Below are 21563 nucleotides of genomic sequence, written 5' to 3'. Positions count from 1 at the left end.
TGGCTTTCAATATTTCTTTATTATGGGGCGAATTTCTTTTCCGCAGATCATGGCATGACTAAGTATAATCATGATTATCAAGCTACATTCGGACTTTACATGAACATATAACAACCTATTTCTTGCCGGTATCGCAAGCCATTCTTCGTTCATTGCACCGGCAATTTGTACCCCATGGTGTACTGCATTTGCAAACGTAGCAGTCGTCACAGCAAGGAGGGGCGTTGCCATCGCAGGTATTCCCGGTTGGCGTGCACGCTCTGTCCTCTCTGAAAAAAGTATACGATATCCTTTGAGTTTTTCCACAAAGGCAGCACGTAACATTTGCATATCAACTTTCCTGGACTGAAATTTATTAAATTTCAAAAATAGAAAGTTTACAAAGGCTCAAAATTTTTGCTAAAGCAATATCAAGTAATGATGATAATATACGAAATTCCCAAAGAAAAATGCAGCTGAAATGCAGTTGTTCACTAAACCAATTTATTTTCGGAAAAGAATATTCATCCTGATTTTTTTTTTTGACAGAATCGTAGATTATTAAACTGACGAATCGGACTCGATCTTCAAGTCTTTTTCCCGTTTTATCGGTTATTTTCCGCTACTACATCCAATTTTCCTATCATCGCAAAAGCAGTTAACTCCCCCAGGGAATCTGCACCTACAAATTGTGCACTTGTCGCAGCAAGTATGATGGCCCTCGCAGCTTTTCCCGTTTGACGCGCAGAATTTTACTTGCATGACTTGCCTGCAATAGAATAAAACAAACAAGGCATTGCGCATGAGCCATTCACCAAGAACACAGCAATTAATTCAGCATTGATATTTAACCAGATAAAATAATAACCCGACTTACGCTAACTGAGTTGCGCGATTTTTTTTTCTGTGAAAAATGCTCATTTTTGAAATGCTAGCACAATTACGGAATTATTGATGAGATAGTGGAGTTCATTAAGTGACAATCAAGTAAAGAACTACTTTACTCGATCAGGCTATTGTATGGAATGGAATTACACTAATTTTCGAAAGGCTACAGTATGTAAAAAATGAAAATTAGATTTAGAGATGGAATTTAATGAAATCCCATGGCTTGTGTATGTGTTTGATATCTGCTATTATTACAGATAAGGTCACAATTTTATGTTTGAAGTCCAACGCCCAAGTTAAAAAAAAGGTTGTTTAATGTATTCCACTTTTTTCGGATGACAAAGTACCTAGTGCTAAATCACACTTGCAACCTCGCGAATATTCCCCATGTGTGAATTGGGGAAAATTCATGCGGAAATTTCCAAACCCCTAACGAATTGGAATATGTTTGTTCGCATGTATTTTACTGCAATCTGTTTTTCGAACTGTGATGATTGAATATTTGTACCGTTGTAGGCCTATCGCTCTCTAGGCCGAGACTTTTAACGGAGAGATCGGCTCGCATTAACACCTCGAAGTTGGGAACTACACAAAACCAACTTTAGCCGACCAGCTCACCATTGGGATTTGAACCCGGATCATCGTAATATGAGTCCGTCATTTTGATCATTAGACCACCACATCGGCTGATATAAAGCACCTTTTTTCACCAAACACCAACTCTGGCTATATCGCTATATTGGAATTTACTGCCGTTAATGAGATGGGTAGGAAATGAAGACATTGTCTATCGGTGGTCACCCGAAGCTCGTTAGGGGGAAATATCTTATCTGTATCCTCCCTCGGGTTTGAACCTGAGACCGTTATAGCAACCTTCACGGTAATAGACGAGCATCTTACCACCACGTCACTCGGGAGTAAATGATAAAGCACACCTGGTCCGCAACTTTCAATTAACTTCAACTCATGTATGGCTTGTTTTCTTGCGGACAAACGCGAGCAGCTCATGGCTTTCGGTTGGTCAATGTGTAATCAAAACATTAAAAAGTGCTTAACTGACATGATTTTAATACGAAATTTTAGGGAAATGTTGTCTTTTTTACCAGATCGGGTTGTAGCCCCGACGTAAGTTAAATTTATGAAGACCCTAGAAAAACCACCAATATATGGCATTACAATCATATAGGTGTTTTTCCTCCTAAAAATTTGTCTCAATCATCTATTATTTATACGTATTTTTAGGGAAAACTGTACCTCGACTTACGCGCTTTAGACTTACGCGGTTGTCGTTGGCCCCTCCCATCGCGTAAAAAGTCCTAAAGTCCTAATTTAATTCTTTAAAGTCCTAATTCGGCCTTTATCTAATTCGGCCAGTTGCACAAGGGATGCGTCACTCTTGCAACATCGTCGAACGGCCACCCTCTTAAAGCGGTCAAAACAAATAATAGTTGCAGGTCGATAAATTCGGAATATAGAGAGGGAGGCTGCAGAGCTGACCAGGCAAATGCCTTCATTTATTCAGTTGGTAATGTTGCAGTGTGTGGTTTTGCATTGTCCCGAAGAATAATGGCACGAGGAATCTACCTAGCAAACAATTTTCAGTATTCCAAAGACTGCACCATCTCTGGGCGTGGTATGCCAGGTCGATAAGATACTCGCCTGAAATACCAAAGGATGTTTAGAGGTATCACGAGTTTGATACCCGGTTCGTCTTCGTCAGAAGCTTTCCTGACACGTGAGTACAACAGAAACGTAAACATGACCACAGAAGAAAGATTACTACCGCAGGGAGTCCTCCCACATCCAGGGGTTAGTGCACCAACCTCTCGGTGAATATAAAAAAGGATAAATTGGCAATAAATTGTAGGTCCCGGTCTAATTATCCCTCGTGTGCAGAAAATGATCAAATGCACCATTTTTGCGGTCAAGACCATCCGCGATGATGAATTGAGCTCTCCCATAGCTAGTATTGTACCAACTGTTTATGATATTTTTGAAATCTTTATATGACTATTTACTTCAATAATTTTGCGAAGAGCACGAATATTTCGTGCGCAGTTATGCTTATCCGTGATCGAATTCATTTTTGACCAAATCTCGTTTTGCTAAAAAATTTTCTATGTGGATCCATACAGGTGAGTTTTGGATATTGTTTCTTCTCTGAACTGTGTATAGTCTCCTCAAAATTTCAGATAGTTTTACAATAACAAATACAAATACAAATACAACGCCGCAACAGGCAAATTGCCCAACGAGGTGGCTGACTTAAGAACATCATGGATCCCCGAGCCATACCTACTACTGCTACACCACACCCCTTCCCCCGCGGAACCCCCCAACGAATCGGTACACGCGGGAATGTGCGTGTACGTGTAGTGAAACCTGACGTGAAGTTTTTGTTGTTTCTCTGTAATGCTTGTTATGTGTAGTGCTGCCATCTGCCACAAGTTTTTCTAACTAGGAGTGAAGTGTTATGATTGAATGATTTATCGTTGTAGGACTGTTGCTCTCTGTGGCGAGACTTTTTAACGGGGAGATCGGCTCGCATTTGCGCCTTGAAGTTGGGAATAACTTTGTAATAGTGTTTTGCATCAAGAATGTATCAACTCTTGCTCACTCATTGTGTATTAAGAGTGACTGCAGACGAAAAGAAGAGGTAAGACACTGCAAACATCCAATCCACTTGAAAGTGACCATTGGAGGGCCACCCAGTAACAGTCTACCTTTATGGAACGAAATTAAGGTAGATATTTGATCGACCTACAAACGCTATTTTGCCGCGAGATTTCTCAGAAGAGAGTCTTCGATTAAAGCGCCCAAAATGTACGAAAACGTGCATTTTAGCAAGAAAACTCTATAAAAGCTCGCAGTTAATTTCATTACATCTTGAAGATGATTGATATTTTCAGTTCTTTTTCAACAGTCAATGAATCCACAAGTCCTCCACTCTCTGTCAGTATCAAAGAATTCGAAACTCCAAAAGCAATTTTTAAGCTTTCTCAGTTTCAAAATTAAAGGAATTGACTAACTTACTCTCTTTCCATGGGAGCTTCAAGTTCGAGGTCGTTCACTTCAGCTGTAAAATAAAGAGTTTTAATTCTTTCCATTGAATCATAGAAAACTCTAGAAACATACTCTTTGAATAACTTATACTCGAATACGAATCAATTTATTTGGACATGGCATTGTAGTTGTAGTTACTCTATAGATGATTATGTAAATACGGAAATACTAAATTTACGTAATTAAATACTCACATGAATACACTTAAACGTACCTAATTATTAACTGAAAACACACAGAGTGCATAGTGTCCCTTTATCCTTCAACAACTCGCGAACCATTGATCCTAGAGGCATACTTCCGATTAGAAAAAGTATTCAAATAATGAACGCGCATTCCAGATGCGTCACTTATTATTGCAAGGGGGTTATAAAGTTATTAAAATAAAACAAAAAATATCAATTTCATACTTGGTCTCCCTGTCCTGAGAAACGCAATTAGTTAATTCGAAATCAATCAATCAAAATGCAAAAATAGCTGAAAATGAAAGAAAAAAATTACATAAACTAACGTTCAATCTAATTCTATGCTTCTCTCATATGCTGTTCTTTCCCTTATTTCCAGTGATTTTTGAATTTAAATATCTCGGTGAATATTGCACTCGAAAACATGATTTTTTTTCTTTTTGAGCTCAGGAGACAGAAGGCAACAATTGTTTTAATTGGGTTTTTTTTTGGGACAGCGTGACCAAACGAAAAGTTAATTTCTCTATTTAATAACTATACAACCCCTTGCAACATTGAGTGACATGTCTGAGGCCTGCACGTTATTTGGATACTTTTCCCAATTGGGAATAAACTTGAGTTGTTTAGACCTCTGATTGCAAAAAAAAAAAACTGTTGGGCCAAACTCGAGTAAGCAAAGCACTATCAAGTGTAGAATGTTCTCTGGAGGAATTTTTATTATAATTGACACTTGTAAATATTCTCCTGTTATTTATAATACAGTTATACCTAATAACCTTGAGAATATTATCTGGAAGGATTACTTTTATAAACTACTGGGGAATGTTATCGAAACTTAAATATTATTAATAACTTAAGAATTATTCTCAAGTTATTAATAATAGTCTTTCCAGAGAGTATTCCCAAGAATATGTGTAATAACATGTATTATGATAAATCTCTATAAATAACTTGAGAATAATTCTCATTATTTTCGATAAGAATTTCTCTAGGAATTTATAATAGTAGTCTCTCCAGAGAATATATTCTCAAAATATTTCATACGTCCCCGTTTCTCTTCCCGTCAAGAAGACGGAAATACTAAAGTTTGCAGCCCACAATATTAAAGTTTGAAAGCAAGAAAACTAGACCAACATGGCTGAATTGCATAACTTTTAAAGAAATATGAGTGATACAGAATTAAAGTGCCTGTACATTGAAGAAAACAACTGTTTTGTATCTTCTTAGAATGAAGGTGATTGTATAAGAATCGCTTCCTTTATGAATCACCTTTGGTTTAATTTTCTGTTTTGAACTTATTTCTGAAAATTTATTTAATTTTAAAATAATTTTTTAAGGTTTTAAGCTTAAGGTTTTTCTAAAATCTTCATATAACCTAACTTTTAAAACCTCTCATCATGACCAAGAGAATATTTTGAGAATATATCCTCGAACTAAAAGTCGTCATTTTGGGGGGGGGGGGGTGATTATGCCGAAAACTTCTTTGTTTAAAAGCTGGTATTTCAGGCAATGAAAAAATTGATTTATATTTCATAATATAAACAAAATTAGTAAAAAAAAATTCATTATTTAAAAGAAAAATGAATTTTTCTCCAATTTTTACACCCAGAGAGATGTAATTCTCCTCATCATACCGCACATCTCTAATCAAGTGTAAGGTTAGCATAGCAAAATTTTGACGTCGAAGTACAATTCAAGTACATCTAATTTTGATGAAAAATCAGAACCTAGAACCGAATCGATCCGTCTTCTATATATTTTCGGAATTAACAGGTTCATGGGCTGACTCTTTGAAATTCGCATTACTGCCACCTTTTGGTTCGTAAAAGTTGTGAAAAATATAAAAAAAATGCTTTTTAAAATTAAAAATCCCAGTATTCTAATGATATTGAAGCTATTACTTCACCAAATACCAATCCGCCATCACTATATCTATAATAAAATTTACTGCCAATAAAGAGTTTGGTTGGAAATGAAGGCGTTATCTATCAGTGGTCGCCTCAAGCTCGTTATTAGGAAAAAATAATTTGTTATCTATATTCTTCTCCTGGTACCTGACGGCAACCTTCACGGTGGTAGACACGTTCATTCACGCCCCTCGGACACAATATCGAAGATACACCAACTTAGTTTAGATCACTCGGTATTTCACACAATTAGGCTCTCGAACTCTCTCACTATATAAAGACTCTCTCACCTTTTCTCTAATTATGGCTGTTTCTTTCTTTTTTTTTGTACATTGCCCAATGAGAAACACACGCAGTTGAATTTAAGCATTTACGGTACGAGCATGGGATGTTTTCTGTTCAGCCACAGAATTGTGTGATTTAATTTAAAAAACCATGTCAAACTCACCTTCTTCGATAGAGACAACGCAAACTACGAAAGCCACCAGAACAGCTAATACCAATGTTTGCCCTTTCATGGTTATAAACCTCGTGCTGCTAATTGAACGGATGAAAAAAAATGTTCATGTAGATGCATTTTACGTCAATCGAAACAATGATTTGGAACAATTACTCTTTTCTTGCAAGAAATTTCATTCTTTGTATTTATTTATTTTTAAATACTATTACATTGAAACTAAGACAATATTGAATATAACGATAAATCCTTTTAAAATGATATTTTTACAAATCTTGTTTGTAAATTTCCTGTAGCCCAATGTAAAATACTTTCACAGCGATATTCTTCACTGCGATAAATTCTTCTATAACGATATTTTTTGATAGACTGAAATTGCTACAACGGCATTTTCCATTCTTCGTTCAAAGTTTTTACTTCGTCAATTGTTTTTTTTCTACAAATAGCTTCGGTATTTTGCATCACATGATCACCGGAACTCTTGATGAAATCGTTGGCGTTTCCTATTTTTGTGCAAGACACTAAAGTCTGATGCGGTGAATCCCTTTAGGAGATGAACAATGCATCTGACTGGATTTCCTTAATCAACTAATCGGTTTCAATTTTCGCAACGAATAAGTACTTAAAAGTACAACTTCTGCGGTGATATTGATAACGTTGATTTAGAATTGGTGTTAAAGAAAGCATAAATTTGGTGGCATGTGATGATTATCCTCTTCGCGCATGAGTCAAAAAAAGTTTTTGGTTGATTTGTGTTTTTAGCAAAAAAATATTTATGTCAAAAAAATGCCCTTTAACAAAACAAAAAAAAAATTAATGAACAAACAAATTAATTTTGGTCGATATCTTTACTGGGACCATTCCAGTAAGGTACCACTAGAGCGAAGAGCTAGAGGTTGCCTCTAGATATATAACGATAGTCTTTCTACATACAACGATAGTTTTTCTTTCCCCGTAGAGTATTGTTATATCGAGGTTTTACGTCGATTAATCTGCAAAAATACTGAATTGCAAGAAAAGACAATTTGCACATTTTTCAGTCCGTACTCCCTATCATAGTGTTTAACAGAAAATTTTGTTTCTATTATTTATTCTTCCTTAATCAAATTCAAGTATATAAAAAAAGACGCAGAGTGAGTCCGAATGCGGCCTTTATCTCATGAACCGTTCGCCGTAGAAGTATGGTTCCAGTTTAAAAAATTCCTAAAATGTATTCAAAAATCACCCTGTGCTAGAGTTTTGCGAGTGAAAATAGAGTGTTTCATAAAATAAAAATAAAAAACTCGTAATTTTTATTGGACACCTTGTTCTAAAAATCTAAAACAACCCAATCACAAAGTTTTTGCTCTGTATCTTCTGACAACAACAAAAGAAATCTCCCGTTTCTAAATGCAATAGACGCTGAGATATTTGAGAATTGAAATATCTCAAAATAGTTGGGAAAGGACAGCATAACCGTTGGTTTATTCTGTTCTTTGAAAATTTTTCTCCGACTTTTGAATTCAAATATCTCGGCGAATATCGCACTTGGAAACATGAAATTTCTTTTGTTGGCGTCAGAAGATACAGGGCAACAACTTTGTATATAATTGCGTTTTATAAAACAAGGTGTTGATATAAAAATTTGGATTTATTATTTTTTGACACACTGTATTTTCACTCTCAAAACTCGTACAGGATATTTTCTGTATGCGTTTTAAGCAATTTTTAAATCAGAACCATACCTTTACGACGAACGGTTGATGAGATAAAGACCGCATTAGCACTTACAGGACACCCCGTATACATAATTGATAGAGTTTCATTTTATTTAATGGATACAGATATACTTCATATTCACATAATACTACAAATTTAGAATGTTTCGTTACCAATTTTTATTGCGCGAGTATTTGATATGTTTTGAGAAATCTATGGGTTTTCGATAATAATTCAGTAAGGAAAATAATAAAGTTCCGTTTATAAATTGGTCCCAATAAATGATACGTTTAATATAAATTGAATCTATTTTCAAGTATGGAAAAAACGGAATTCGTTTTGTCAAATATTCTATAGATCCTAAGGGAACTTTTTTGGTAGTGTCGAAAATGAATATAGATCGTACCTAATAAATAGAATTTCAAATAATTATCTTGAACTTACCTACCGAATTCTACGGGTTACAACGAAAATGCTTGAAGTGTTAGTGTAGGACAGCTTCTTTGTATTTATATAAAGCTTGCTAAGAAACCAAGCTATAGCATTCGAAAAATAAATCCGAATCTCTTCATTGTGTCGTTTTCATTGACAAGACATCTGTAGACAGCTGCTATGTATCGCAGATATCCGACATATCGTTTATGCGTGTGCACATCTTAACACAGGTGTGATGTCAATGTTACTGACTCGCATTAATCCATCGAGTTGAACATGGAAAAATAATAGACACAATGGTAAGGTATCGGTGTAGCCACAGTTGGATTTGAGAGTACCAAAGTAAGATACCGCATTTGCTGTCAGATGATTCCTGTCTGAGAAATATACGGCAACGAAAGGAACCTATTTTTGTACGTGTGTGTAGTTTTGATGCCGTCTTTGAATTCTTATCCTTTAACTTTGGATGGTAACGCGGAACTACAATCGTATCGCCCTCTGATTTTGCTTCTCATTGCTACGGGTTATAAATGATGCATTCACTTGGCAGAGGAATGACTTATTAGTATTATATTAACGAGACAGTTTTTTTTTTAATTATAATATCATTCAAATAACTTTGCGATCTTTGTCGTACAAAAATGTGTCGAATGTGAAAACTTGAAGGAGAAATGCATCTACTTTGAAGCTGAAGAAATCAAGCAAGTATGAGCACCACAAAAAAAGAGAGACCACATAAATAAGAGAAGTATTCAAAGCTAAAAATACAAACAAAATAAAAACAACAAATATCGCAAAATTCCTGGGTGTGTAATTTTGTTTAATCTCTCACTCGTGTTATCCGAACCCAGTTCTGAAAAGGACATTGCAGTAAAAGTTCGATTATAACGAGTACGGCTTATAACGAGAATCTCACTATAACTAATGATTTACAAACGATTTCCAAACAGCTAATGTTAAAGATACACAAAATATTCTGGTATAATCAGTTGAAAATTAAGAAGCATTCGCTATATAACGTCAAAAATCCTCAAAAAATGCTACTGTCTCCTTCTCTCCCTTCATGAATTAAACAATGATTCCTACCGTAGCAAGGTAGGAATCATTGTGTTTCCTACGTAAGTTTATTAGTGGTCCTGGTAAAAATTAGTCTGAAGTACTTCTAACAAGGAATGGACAAAGATAAATGTCAGATTGTTTCAGCCTCTCTTCTTTATACTTTTTGGGTTTTCCCCCACTATACGCATGGGTTATGTGATGATTTTATTAGACTTTTGTGACTATGACCCCCAGTGACTATGAGAGAAAACGAGACTGGCGTTTTTTTAAAGCCGTAGCTGAATGAGTAAAAAAAACTGTGATAAAATTATTTCCGATTAGCGGGAAAATGTTAACGAAACCATGAAGACACGGATGTGAGAAGTGATATAATAATAATGGTTGCTCACATTTTGGTTCGAACAACCCTCGTTTCTCTTACGAGTTGAATGCTGTCATTATTCTGGATACAACTAGGGTCATCGATGTGGGAATTCTTATTGGCGATCGTCTTAGGTTTTATAAACATTGTTCAGCAGTGGTGAAAATAGAATGTTCGGTTTCAAAAAGGTCTCTTCGCATTCTCCTGAAGTTATTCTTCCGGTTTACCGAGGCTTAGTTCCTGGAAATGTAATATTCTTCCTGGAATGTAAGGTTTTGGGGACCATAACTACAGAGGTACATAGACTTGGTTGAAGGGGTGCAGAGAAGTGCTACACGTGCCCTTGTTGGCACGGAGTTTGAGTTATGAAAAGTAACTTAATTTTCTGAATATGTTTACATTGGAAGAACGCGGGTGTCGGGGAGATATGTGAAGTGTATATATCGAAGTGTTCAAAATTTTCATCGGGATGGATAGGATGGACCATTATTAATGCACCATCAATCGACGGCGAGTGGAATCTCTGACAAGTGGACGGCAGTGTCGATTGGTAAGGGACAATTCTAGGTTGTGGCGTCGCAGTGAATTTTTCTTTGATAGGGTTGTGAATAAATGGAATAGCTTAGCCCCCCGGAGGTCATGAATTCTAACACAATTGACACGTTTAAAAGTAAATACAATTAACCTGTTGGGGCAAATCGAAAAGCTATCCATACTTAGAATAAGACAGCCATAAATATTTTTATGAGCATTGGTGTTACAATTTTCACACATACATGTATTTTATCATGTATACATAGTTTTTAGTTTTTGTAATTGAATTTTTAATAGGGTTGCTATTATTTTAGAAACATATGATATCCATATTTCTTATAGGCATCTTTTTTATCATCCACCTCGTTGGGCATTTTGCCTGTTGTGGGCCTTGTATTTGAATAATAATTGAGAATTTTAATTGTTCAATTGGTCGACTAAATCGCTTTGATAATCCGAAATTCTATGCACAACTGTCTTACAGAATCAACTTCTGTGAAGCCGAAAATCAATTTCGTGATTATAGAAAGAGAAAATTCTGTTTATTCGTTAATCAGTCATCTGGCCAATTAATTTCTCCACGTGCTACCCTCAGTGCTCCTTTTTATGAAGATGCACACGCTTTTCCCTTTTCTTCGAGGTTTGAAGCTATAAAAATATATTTTTTGATTAACGTTTTCAAATAAAAACTGATGTAAATTTAAAATTTTTTTGTGTATTTAAAATCATAAAAATAATACAAGTTAATTATTAAAACTAATTAGCTTTCCAAATAGAAATGTCGAATTCTTGTTTAATTTAGTGGAATGACAGCTTGGGTTGTTCAAGTTCAAAATGGATGCAGGAAAATATATTTCAGTGATTCATATAAAAAAAAAACGTAGTGAAATTTATATAAAATGACGTGTATATATTTTATATATTTTCCTTGTATGTTATTAATTATAAGATAGACTTAGGTTATAGATACACTAAAAGGCCGTTTTAACGAGTATGGCTTTATCTGAATTCATCTTCACATCAGCCAGTTGTTGAAAACCTTCGTATGGATAGTGGAGAGTGACATAATCCTTGGATTATCATAGAGCTAATGTTACAAAAAGACATCCGCTTGTAATGAGAAGTCTGTTATAACGACAATTATTTTCGTCATTGTGAGCTGTCGTTATAACGGACTTCTATTGTGTATTAAAAAAAAAACCGCTTAAGAATGCAGTCTTGCAAATCATATGGCAAAGATAATAGCAATAATAACCCCAGACCTTGAACTATAATTGTTCAACTCCATCCAGTTGCGAAATGATAAAGTAGTAGATGCCTGTGCAGGTGGCAGCAGCTATATGTATAACGAATTATTCCTCCATGTGATAAAGACCGAAAATCCCTATGACGGCATATGCCATCGTAGCCAGATAACTGGTTAATATTATAACAAAACGATTCCAAAAGCGTTTTATTATGGATAAAAGGGAAATTTTCATAAAAAAAACTTTATATCCCGACAGAGAAATAAGTAGAAATTCGCTTGAACGAGAAGTCCGTTATGTCGACAATTTCCTTGTGATTGTGAACTGTTGTTATAACTGACGTTATAACTTTTATTGCATTTTTGATTATTTCTGTGATTTGAAAAAATTATCGTACCTTTCCCCTGCAGGTCAAATTGCGTTCCTTCATCTCTTATTGATATATGCACAGAATTGAAAAGGGGAAAAATATTTCCATTTTTGATGCATTTTTCATTGAAATAAGAGTAACCATGATCTTATAACAAAGAACACAGTGAGTGGTATCAGTAATTTGAAGATTTTTTTTTAAGGAAACACTCTATTTAAATGAAATTTTTTTTGAAAGCTGTCGAAAATAGGTTTATAAGTTTATGTGAAAAAGAATGTTTCACATAGAATCCAAAACTGTTTTGTTCTTGAGAAAAAAAAAAAAAAAAAAAAAAAAAAAGCACACACACACGCCATGCATATAAAAAAAGTTTTGACTCATTTAAATTATCTAAAACAATGGTTTTTCTGAGGCAAGGCAGAATTTTCAAACGCGTTTTCTTTATTCATTTTTTTGTTACTTTATTCCACGCGAAACCGAATTTCTCATGTAAAGCTATGCAACATATTGTCATTATTGTTTTCGACAGCGCTTCGGATAACATTAGCTGTGAAATGAACTAGAACCTTGGCTATATGTCCAGAATTTAATACTTTACAGCTATTTGAAAAGAAAATTTTGAAATTTTTTCGTCAAAATTCACGTATTGTTTTATGAATACTGTTACATTTCAAACAACATTTTGTGTACCTTAAACTTTAGAAAGAGAGCAAGAGGCAGACTGAAGGCCAGGTGGATAGAGGAGGTGTTGCGAAACACCGGAATGAAGCTACCGAAACTGAGTCAGCTATGAATGACAGACTAACTTGGAGAGACATTATCTATAGTCCGACTCCTGGTGACACCTCCTCTATCCACCTGGCCTTCAGTCTGCCTCTTGCTCTCTTTCTAAAGTTTAAGGTACACAAAATGTTGTTTGAAATGTAACAGTATTCATGAAACAATTCAACACACACAATTCCTAACAACAACAACATTGCACAGATAACAGTCACTGCAACATAGTATCAAACTATTCAAAAATTTCAAATTTTTCAAATTTTATTGATTTAGCCCATGAGCCATAATCAAGGTGGCAAAAAAAATGTGCCAGTACATCCAAAAATAATGAATAAAATACAGGAATGTTAGAATAAAGTACCAAGTGCTGAGGTAATATTAAAAAATAATAAAAATAAAATAAATATAAAAAAAAAACACATTTCCGACTATTTGCAGATAGAGTATATGCAATTATATTAAAACATACAAATGTATATACACATGCATCCACGTGCGCAAATTCATCTCGATACGGTTCAGTGCGACGATCCGATTGCAGATTCAAAATCAACTTGTTACATCTTTTCCTCAAAAATCACTATAATAAATAACTTTTGAAATAAATTTGTATACATGAAAAATAAATTTTGTACCAGAATTAAACAACAATGTCACACTATCAACATGATCCTTAAAAAATATTGTCTTATATCTAGATAATACGGGCAGCGAAAAAATACATGGTTCCATGTTTCATATTCTCTGTAATTACAGTCGAATCCCATTATAACGAACGCCAAGAGACCGGAGGAATCACTTCGTTAAAACGAAACTTCGTAATAAAGGAATTCCAGATTACCTAGCATTGTTCCTACGTAAACTTATTTGAGGGATTACAAAAGTGTTCGTTAAAACGAGATTTTCACTATAACGGTATTCGTTAAAACGGGATTCGACTGTACAATATGTGCAGTTGGCCGCAGGGGTAATCTTGAGAGTTTTGCCATTAACAAATAGAGTATCAGCTTGAGTTCGCAACTATAAAAATATTCTTTTAAATCTAATTTCAATGTTACTGTTTAAGTAATCTTCGAGATAAAATGAAAATTTTAGAAATTTATATTGCGGGAAATGAGTTGAACTCTGAACTCTTAGCATATCTTTTTGAATGGATTGAGCAATCAACGTATCTATGAGAGAGAGAGAGAGATGCAGGGTATATATATATCTTAACACACTCGGCATCCAAGGTATGTCAGAGAAATGGCAAACCAGATAATTCGGAAATTTCTCAAATAAAAACTAACCAGTCGTGTTTCTTGTCCCGTTTAATTCGAGCTCTGTTATAGAGTTGCAGCAGGCTCTGTTTTGACAGCCTATCGTTGTTTAATTTTAGTGTGCGTTAAATAGAATTGCAACATTCTTTTTTCAAAAATATTGAGGTCTGAGGGTGTCCAAATTCTTCACGGATCATATAGTTACGTGTGTATCTAGACAAACAGAAAACTTTTCTTATGTATAAGCTAATTATATTTCCCAAGTCATGGCAGTAGTTTGCAGCCCAGATCTCGGATCCGTATAAGAAAACTGGTGCTAAAAGACTATTAAATAATTTTAATGCTGTGTCGAGGCAAAAGAAATTTTACCTTTTACAAGTGCAGGCCAAAGGGATTCTATAGAACAGTCATTCCCAACGTGGGCGTTAACGCCCCCTGGGGGCGATGGAAAGTTCCGGGGGGCGGTAGACGCTACGGGTGTAACGTAAGATCTTATGGGTTAGATTGCGTTGGGGGCGATGGGACGAAAAGGTTGGGAAACTATCCTATAGAACGTTTGCACTTTGAGTGGGAAAAGAGTTTGGCCTTCAGAAAAACACTCGAAGAGTATCAAACTATTCGAATACATGCTGTAGTTTTCAGTGTACAATGTCTGACGTAAGTGCTGAAATTTATATTGCCAGGAAATCTCCAATACAAATTGGATTTATTGGACATTAGAATGTGATAGCAAGAACTATATAGAACTTCGAATATTTAATTTTCGCATCAAAATAAAGATTGAGAAAACAACTGTGAAGTTATAATTAAGATCTGAACACGTAGGAGAAGACAATTATTCACTTTTTTTTAACGGAGCTTTTGAAAATTTTTCAATTATTACACAGATAAATAACACAGATGATCATAAATACGAGCGTATTGCATGATAGCAATATTTCATGAATTAAATGATGTTGTACCTTCATCACGAAAAAAAAAAAAAAAACATGCTCAAAATGATAAATTAATTTTTTATAAGTTTTAAATTACTGTATTTTTTTTCTTCTAATCCACGGATTTTGTACGTTAAAAAACACATCAGAAATTATTAGAGTGGATTACACTGCTGCGTCTTATGTGAAGATTTCCCCCTGCCCCGAAGAGATGGGAATACGAATGAATATTTTATATAAAAACTAATTTGTAAAAAATGAATTAAAAATTTATAGATGGAGTGTAGATGTAAGAAAAATCGAGTTTTTTCCTGTAAAAAAACGCAACACATAATTCCTTAACATTCCTTAAAATTTTGCTATTGATGAATAGAGTTTTTTCATGTGAATTATACCTCGAGAAGCAGTCTCTGCGATATTTTTTCTCATAGCAGCGAAATTTGTATCTGCGGATTATCCGTAGGAAATTACGATACAAAGGGAATTAAATTGTGTATATCTTATATATTTTCCTTGTATGTTATTAATTTTATAAGATAGAATATATATATATAGATAGAATATATATATATATACACACACACACACTAAAGGTCCATTTTGACGCGTATGGCTTATAACAACAATCTCGATCTAATTTTTACAGGTGATTTTCAAAGATTGTATTCCCCGCACGGGCAGTTGAATTTTCTTATTTCCTAAATTCATCTTCGCATCAGCCAGTTGAAAACTTTCGTATGGATAGCGGAGACTGACAATCCTTGGATTGTCGAAGAGCTAATGTTGCAAAAAGACCTCCGATTGTAACGAGATGTCTGTTATAACGACAATTATTTTCGCGATTGCGAGCTGTCGTTATAACGGATTTCTACTGTGTATTAAAAAAAAACGCTTGAGAATGCAGTCTTGCAAATCATACGGCAAAAATAATAGCAATAATAACCCCAGACCTTGAAATATAATTGTTCAACTCCATCCAGTTGCGAAATGATAAAGTAGTAGATGCCTGTGCAGGTGGCAGCAGCTATATGCATAACGAATTATTCCTCCATGTGATAAAGACCGAAAATCCCTATGACGGCATATGCCATCGTTTTACACGTAAACTTAAAAACAGCCCTGAAGACGAGCCTTATCCACTAAAATTCTTTAGCATACTATCCTCTAAATATCGAAGATCACATTAATCAATATTGATCAACAACTGCATTAAAAAAAATTATGGTGTACTCTGATTATTATGAATTATATACAATAACTATTTTTTCTCGTTTACTTATGCTAATTTCCTCGCCTTTCGGTTTCAACATCAATAGGTTTTATCCAGCGTAGATATTGTTAGGTTCTATAATAAAGAAATGAAAAAAAAAATCCTTTGTCCACTTCCTGGGATATTTTAATTTTTTAAAGCTGCATTAAAATCCAAGATTTCAACATTAATTAAAAACTGGTGAGAAATTTGTATGCTTTCATTTCAAATTGCAAAATTCATAAGTTTTCCTGTAAATTTATTAGAAAAATATCAATCGGAATGAATTAAACAAATGCTATGGAGAAAATCGTTTTATTTGAACTTCAGTATTTTGCTTTCGTCATCGGTTAATCAAAGAGTGAATTAGTTATCTGTGAAAATATTCTATGGAACTCGGTTGACTGAATTGGTCCAGAAGTATGGTTCCCCAGTTTAACATTTTGGTTTAGTCTTGCATCGGCAATTGTTTCCACCTTGGTCGCACCCGCAGTATCCGCATCGCCCACATTGAGAGTCAGTTGTGCAAGCCACACGCCTATGTCTCCTAAAAAAGTACAAAATCCAAAAGAAAATGCCGATTATTAGATATAACACCGATATCTCATCAATATCAACATCTTATTAATCATAATAGAAAAATCACACAATTGGCTACACTGATTTGAATGAGATTCAATATTGTCTCGTGTCCTCACATTTGGTTCTGCTCCATGCTGTCCAGTTCTTCCTGCACTTCTAAAAATAAATAAAGAGAAAACAAATTTGTAGAAATGTGTGTATATAAATTGTTCCAATGAACTATTGATTTTTAAATTATGGTAGTTATTAAAAATGAAAAAGATTTTTCTTTAACCTGTTGCATGTGTTATAGTCAGAAGAGCGACAGACAATACAAGGAACAGTACGATAGTCGAATGCTTCATATTGGAAACCCTATGGAATAAATTAAAAATATGTGATAAATATATTCAACGAGGACAACACAAAAGCTTCTTATAATACTTTAATAAACATACATGTAATATATTATGATACTATCGTGTAATTAATATTTATACATTTGAAAACAAAAATTAACAAAGCACCATATAAGTGTAAGATTCACAAGTCTGTATATCTTGAGAGATCAAGAAATACTATATTATTAACCATGCAGTTCTTGATTTTTGCGTATCAATTCAATTTTCACAGCTCAAGTTTTAAAACATTTTTGCACTAGCAAACGCTGTGAGAACTTTCAAACGGTCATTTATAATTCTTTATGAGGATATTTTGGTTATGCCTACACGGATATCCAATAATGTATTTTAAGGGATGTGTTCAGATGATGTTTTGGCGTTGGAGATTCATTATTTCTTAATACCTTTTTACGATCATTTTTTTCACCTGTTTTATATCAGACATTTACTTTTTCATTGAAATCGGAAATATACAGGGTGTCCTATAAGTGGTAATGCGGTCTTTATCTTATCAACCGTCTGTCGTAGAGGTATGGTTCCAATTTTAAAAAAAAATTTAAAAAGGCGTTCAAAAATTACCCTGTACAAGTTTTGACGCTGAAAATACAATGTGTCACAAAATAAAATAAAAAAAATCTAAATTTTTATGCGGTCCTCTGTCCTCTATAATTAGAAAGTTCTTAGAAACTTCTCTATAATTAGAAAGTTGTTGCCCTCTCTTTTCTGAATCCAACAAAAGAGATTCTATGTTTTAAACTGCAATATTCGCAGAGATATTCGAATTTATAAATCAGAGAAAAGTTGGGAAATTACAGCACGAATGAAGGAAAGGAGCGTTTTGCGTCCGTTAGTTTTTGCTGTTATTTCTCACCTTTCCTCCGATTTTTGAACTAAAATACCTCAGTGAATATTGAAGATTTCCTGATTTTCTTTTTTTAGGGGGGGGGGGGGCAGAAGAGACTAAGCAACAACTTTGTAATTGGACGTTAAAACCGTAGGAAGTTAGGACCGTCTAAAAATTGTTATTATTTATTTTTGCTACAACCTGTATTTTCGCTCTTAAAACTGGTACAGGGTAGTTTCTGAACGCCTCTGAGCATTTTTTAAATTGGAATTATACCTCTACGACGGCCGGTTGATGAGGTAAAGGCCGCATTAGCACTTACAGTACACCCTGCATATCATAAGTGATAACATAAGATTACAAGATAGAACCATGTGTCATTATCTTAACGATTCTAAATTTTGCTGTCGAGTATAAACCTTCCCTTGAAAATAACTACTACTAAAAATCAATAATAACTGTGAATATAGCTTGTTGTAATTTATTTTTCTAATAATTTGGGACCTTTATTAATGCTTCATTGATTCGATACAAACACAATTTGTTTTAAAGACTACAAAATGTGATTAAAAATGTTTTTAAATCACGTATTTTCAAAGAAGAACTAAATTTAATTTTTTTTCTCTGTTTTTAATTTTAATGTTGTTTTAATAGAGATAGACCAAGTTCAGAAAACATGCAAGAAAATTTTTTTTTCATGAATTTTGTGGTTGATGTTGCTAAATTAAAGGATCAGAAGAGGGGATCAGGAGAAAAAATAAGGAGAATCAATTCAAATCTTAATTCGACTGGGAAAAGGTTAACATCATGACTTAAGAAGGATAATTGTTGAAAAGATCGAGACTTACTTGGAGATCGTGGCTTATCTTTCGTGAGTGTAAAACCAAAAACGGAGTTGCGAAAACAATCCATAAGAGATTTTATGTATTTTCCTGAAACAATCGCTCCTATTGTATTTGATACAGGTACCTGGCGTCTGTTATTAATATTGACATTATACCATGTGTTTAGCTTCGACCACAAAGGAAGAGATCCGGGCGTGCATACATTTATTCACACAGGTGGAGGTTAACGAGTGTCTCGTTCCTCTCCGTCCGCCCCTCGTATCACGCATTGATGTTTCTGACTTATCTTGTGAGGCTTATGAATCCATAAACAATAGACAACAAGAAAATAACGCAATAACAGAGACATTAAAAAAAATGTTATTTTTTATAATTTCATTTTCTAAGGTAAAACTGAAGATATTAGTGAAAAAATAAACAAGTTTTTAGAAAATTAAAAGTACTTCCCATTTTCAACAAGACTCATCATCTTTATGTAATTATAAATCTCTTAATTAAGACTCATCATTGGATTGAAAAGGTAACCACAGAGACAGGTTATTTATGTCTTTGCCGTCGGTGGGCTATACAAAATTTGCCGCTCTTCTCTTATTCTTGTCTAGTTTTCTTGCTCCCCCCCCCCCCCCCATGCATTTCTCAAATTTCCGCTCCGTGCGATGGCCGCTAGCCCACTGCCCATGTAAATATGACTCTGTCTTCAAGTCACTCTTTTTGTCTCTCACATGCTCACACACTTTCTTGGTAACTCACATGCGTACATACTTTCTTGGTCACTCTTTTGGCCGCTCAAAGAGTGAATTAAATAATATAAATACGCTTCTGAACGCAAAACCCAATGGATATTGTTCCCACCGCAACTGCCACTGTCAAATTTATGTACAGTATTTTGTATTTCCCCCCCCCCCTCCATTTATTAAAATTATTATTAGCTTTTATAATTGCGTTTAATTTCCTGTAAATATATCTTATTTCACAGTTTTATGATTGCCAGTAATAGAAAAGTCAGCTTCTTGGAGATTTTGTTTCTCCTCTCCTCGTATAATATTGTGTTTTCATTACGAATAAAAATATGTTTATGGATTGATTCATGTAATATTTTAATATATGTGTGTGTGTGTGTGAGAGAGAGAGAATGCCACTATAAAATATTTTAACTTCTGATATTGCATAGCCAGAATTATTCTGATTTTAATCGTAGAGAAACACACTTTGCTTTCACATCATCTCTTGCTTACCACTTTCTCATAGACATGATTAAAACTAATGCGCCACGACTTTAGTTTATACTGGTTGGCGCCCAGACATTCAAACATAAATATAGATATCATTTATTATAGATCATTCCATTCCCACGGTTCAATTAACCAATCAAATTAGAGCTTTTTTTTGCAACGTAGAGGCATCTCCTAGTTACACTCACTTTCTTTGCGGCTTTGCGTGTGCAAGGGTTCACGTATTAGTAGTTCCCTGAGGTGCTGACGAAGCTTGAGCATGGGACCCATTCCCCCCCCCCCCACAAAAAAAAAAAAAAAAATTAAGAATTTAGTCAAAGGGCCGTCAGTTACAATCTGAGTGCGTATCTAGTGTTGTATGTGAATTTTTAGCGCTGATATTTATACTTCATACAGTGGAGGAGTAATGATTGAATATTTGTACCATTGTGGGTCTGTTGTAAGGCTTTTTAACATGGAGATCGGCTCGCATTTACGCCACGAAGTTGGGAACCACAGAAAATCAAACTTCAGCCGACCACCACTCTGGCACCGGTGCGATTCCAGCACTATAACCACTCGACCACCACGACTGGCAGCACCGCTAGGCACTGAGAAAGAATGGAGAAACGGCTGAAGTAACTACGCGAATTCAATGTAATGGGATATTTATACAACAATTTAATGAGGCGAATTAATTGAAGTTGAATAAAATACTGTGTTTGACAATAGATGATTAACATTACCAAGGTTGAACTCGCTTCGGCAGTACATGCACTAAAATTGAAATGATACATTTGCCAAGGTTTATATGAATTTATTTGGAAAATAATAAATATCCAACGAGTTTTCCTCATTTGTTCTGTTACGAACTTTTAGCTACAGTGTAATGAATTCAATTGCATGTTAGAAAAGTTTACATTTATTTATGGGGTAAAAAGAGTTATTCTCTCTCACATTCAGCGCCACCGTTACACATATGGATCCCCTCAGTGTTATCAAAAAATATAATTTGTAAAGAATAATTTCACTCCTCTCCAAAACTTTATTTTTGTTTTATCAGTGAGAAATACATTAAAAAAAAAATACCTGGAATTCTAAAAACTATTTTCCCTCTTGAATGAAATTTAGAGGTGTAAAATTGAATTTTGATGCGTGTTGACAGGCAAACACGGGTCCACCCACAGAGTAATAATATATCTTAAGTCTTATATATCTTAATTATCTCGTTATATCTTAAGTCTATGGGTCCACCCAATCTCCGCCAGAGAACCTCAAGTGCAAAAGCGACCTCG

At 34.5% G+C, this 21563-nt stretch overlaps 2 protein-coding genes across 8 annotated transcripts; both read right to left on the bottom strand.

Annotated features, from left to right (window-relative positions):
• Positions 1-8747, bottom strand: LOC149076421 (uncharacterized). 7 transcript variants are annotated; one of them, XM_089243981.1, is made up of 4 exons: positions 8622-8747; positions 6471-6559; positions 3901-3943; positions 1-269 (listed from the first exon to the last, which is right to left on the bottom strand). In XM_089243981.1, exons 2-4 carry the CDS (start codon positions 6538-6540, stop codon positions 116-118), a joined length of 267 nt encoding a protein of 88 aa, XP_089100107.1. In that variant the 5' UTR covers positions 6541-6559; positions 8622-8747; the 3' UTR covers positions 1-115. The 7 variants fall into 7 exon arrangements, with proteins under 7 accessions (XP_089100107.1, XP_089100108.1, XP_089100109.1 ...); XM_089243982.1 differs by having other exon boundaries at positions 6471-6556; positions 8622-8712; XM_089243983.1 differs by having other exon boundaries at positions 6471-6556; positions 8626-8704.
• Positions 8748-16705: 7958 nt separating this feature from the next.
• Positions 16706-19186, bottom strand: LOC149076420 (uncharacterized). The gene is made up of 4 exons (XM_089245545.1): positions 19061-19186; positions 17263-17342; positions 17105-17144; positions 16706-16953 (listed from the first exon to the last, which is right to left on the bottom strand). The coding sequence occupies exons 2-4, from the start codon at positions 17330-17332 to the stop codon at positions 16842-16844; spliced, it is 222 nt and encodes a 73-aa protein (XP_089101671.1). The 5' UTR covers positions 17333-17342; positions 19061-19186; the 3' UTR covers positions 16706-16841.
• Between the last annotated feature and the right edge of the window lie 2377 nt (positions 19187-21563).

This window comes from Pholcus phalangioides, unplaced genomic scaffold (genome assembly GCF_987345545.1).
Source record: "Pholcus phalangioides strain wild (caught in Gottingen) unplaced genomic scaffold, Ppha-v1.0 ptg000015l_1, whole genome shotgun sequence".
Classification (NCBI taxonomy): domain Eukaryota; kingdom Metazoa; phylum Arthropoda; class Arachnida; order Araneae; family Pholcidae; genus Pholcus; species Pholcus phalangioides.
This window is presented reverse-complemented; position numbering and strand designations above follow the sequence as displayed.

Bases quoted from the DNA above. Each gene is read 5' to 3' on its own strand.
- LOC149076421 (XM_089243976.1), bottom strand. From the start codon at position 6,540: ATGAAAGGGCAAACATTGGTATTAGCTGTTCTGGTGGCTTTCGTAGTT. The intron at 3,944-6,470 runs GTGAGTTTGACA...TTTATTTTACAG, and splicing joins CGTTGTCTCTATCGAAGAAG to CTGAAGTGAACGACCTCGAA. The intron at 749-3,900 runs GTAAGTTAGTCA...ATTCTATTGCAG, and splicing joins GAAGCTCCCATGGAAAGAGA to GCAAGTCATGCAAGTAAAAT.
- LOC149076420 (XM_089245545.1), bottom strand. From the start codon at position 17,332: ATGAAGCATTCGACTATCGTACTGTTCCTTGTATTGTCTGTCGCTCTT. The intron at 17,145-17,262 runs GTTAAAGAAAAA...ATTTATTTTTAG, and splicing joins GACTATAACACATGCAACAG to AAGTGCAGGAAGAACTGGAC. The intron at 16,954-17,104 runs GTGAGGACACGA...GTACTTTTTTAG, and splicing joins AGCATGGAGCAGAACCAAAT to GAGACATAGGCGTGTGGCTT.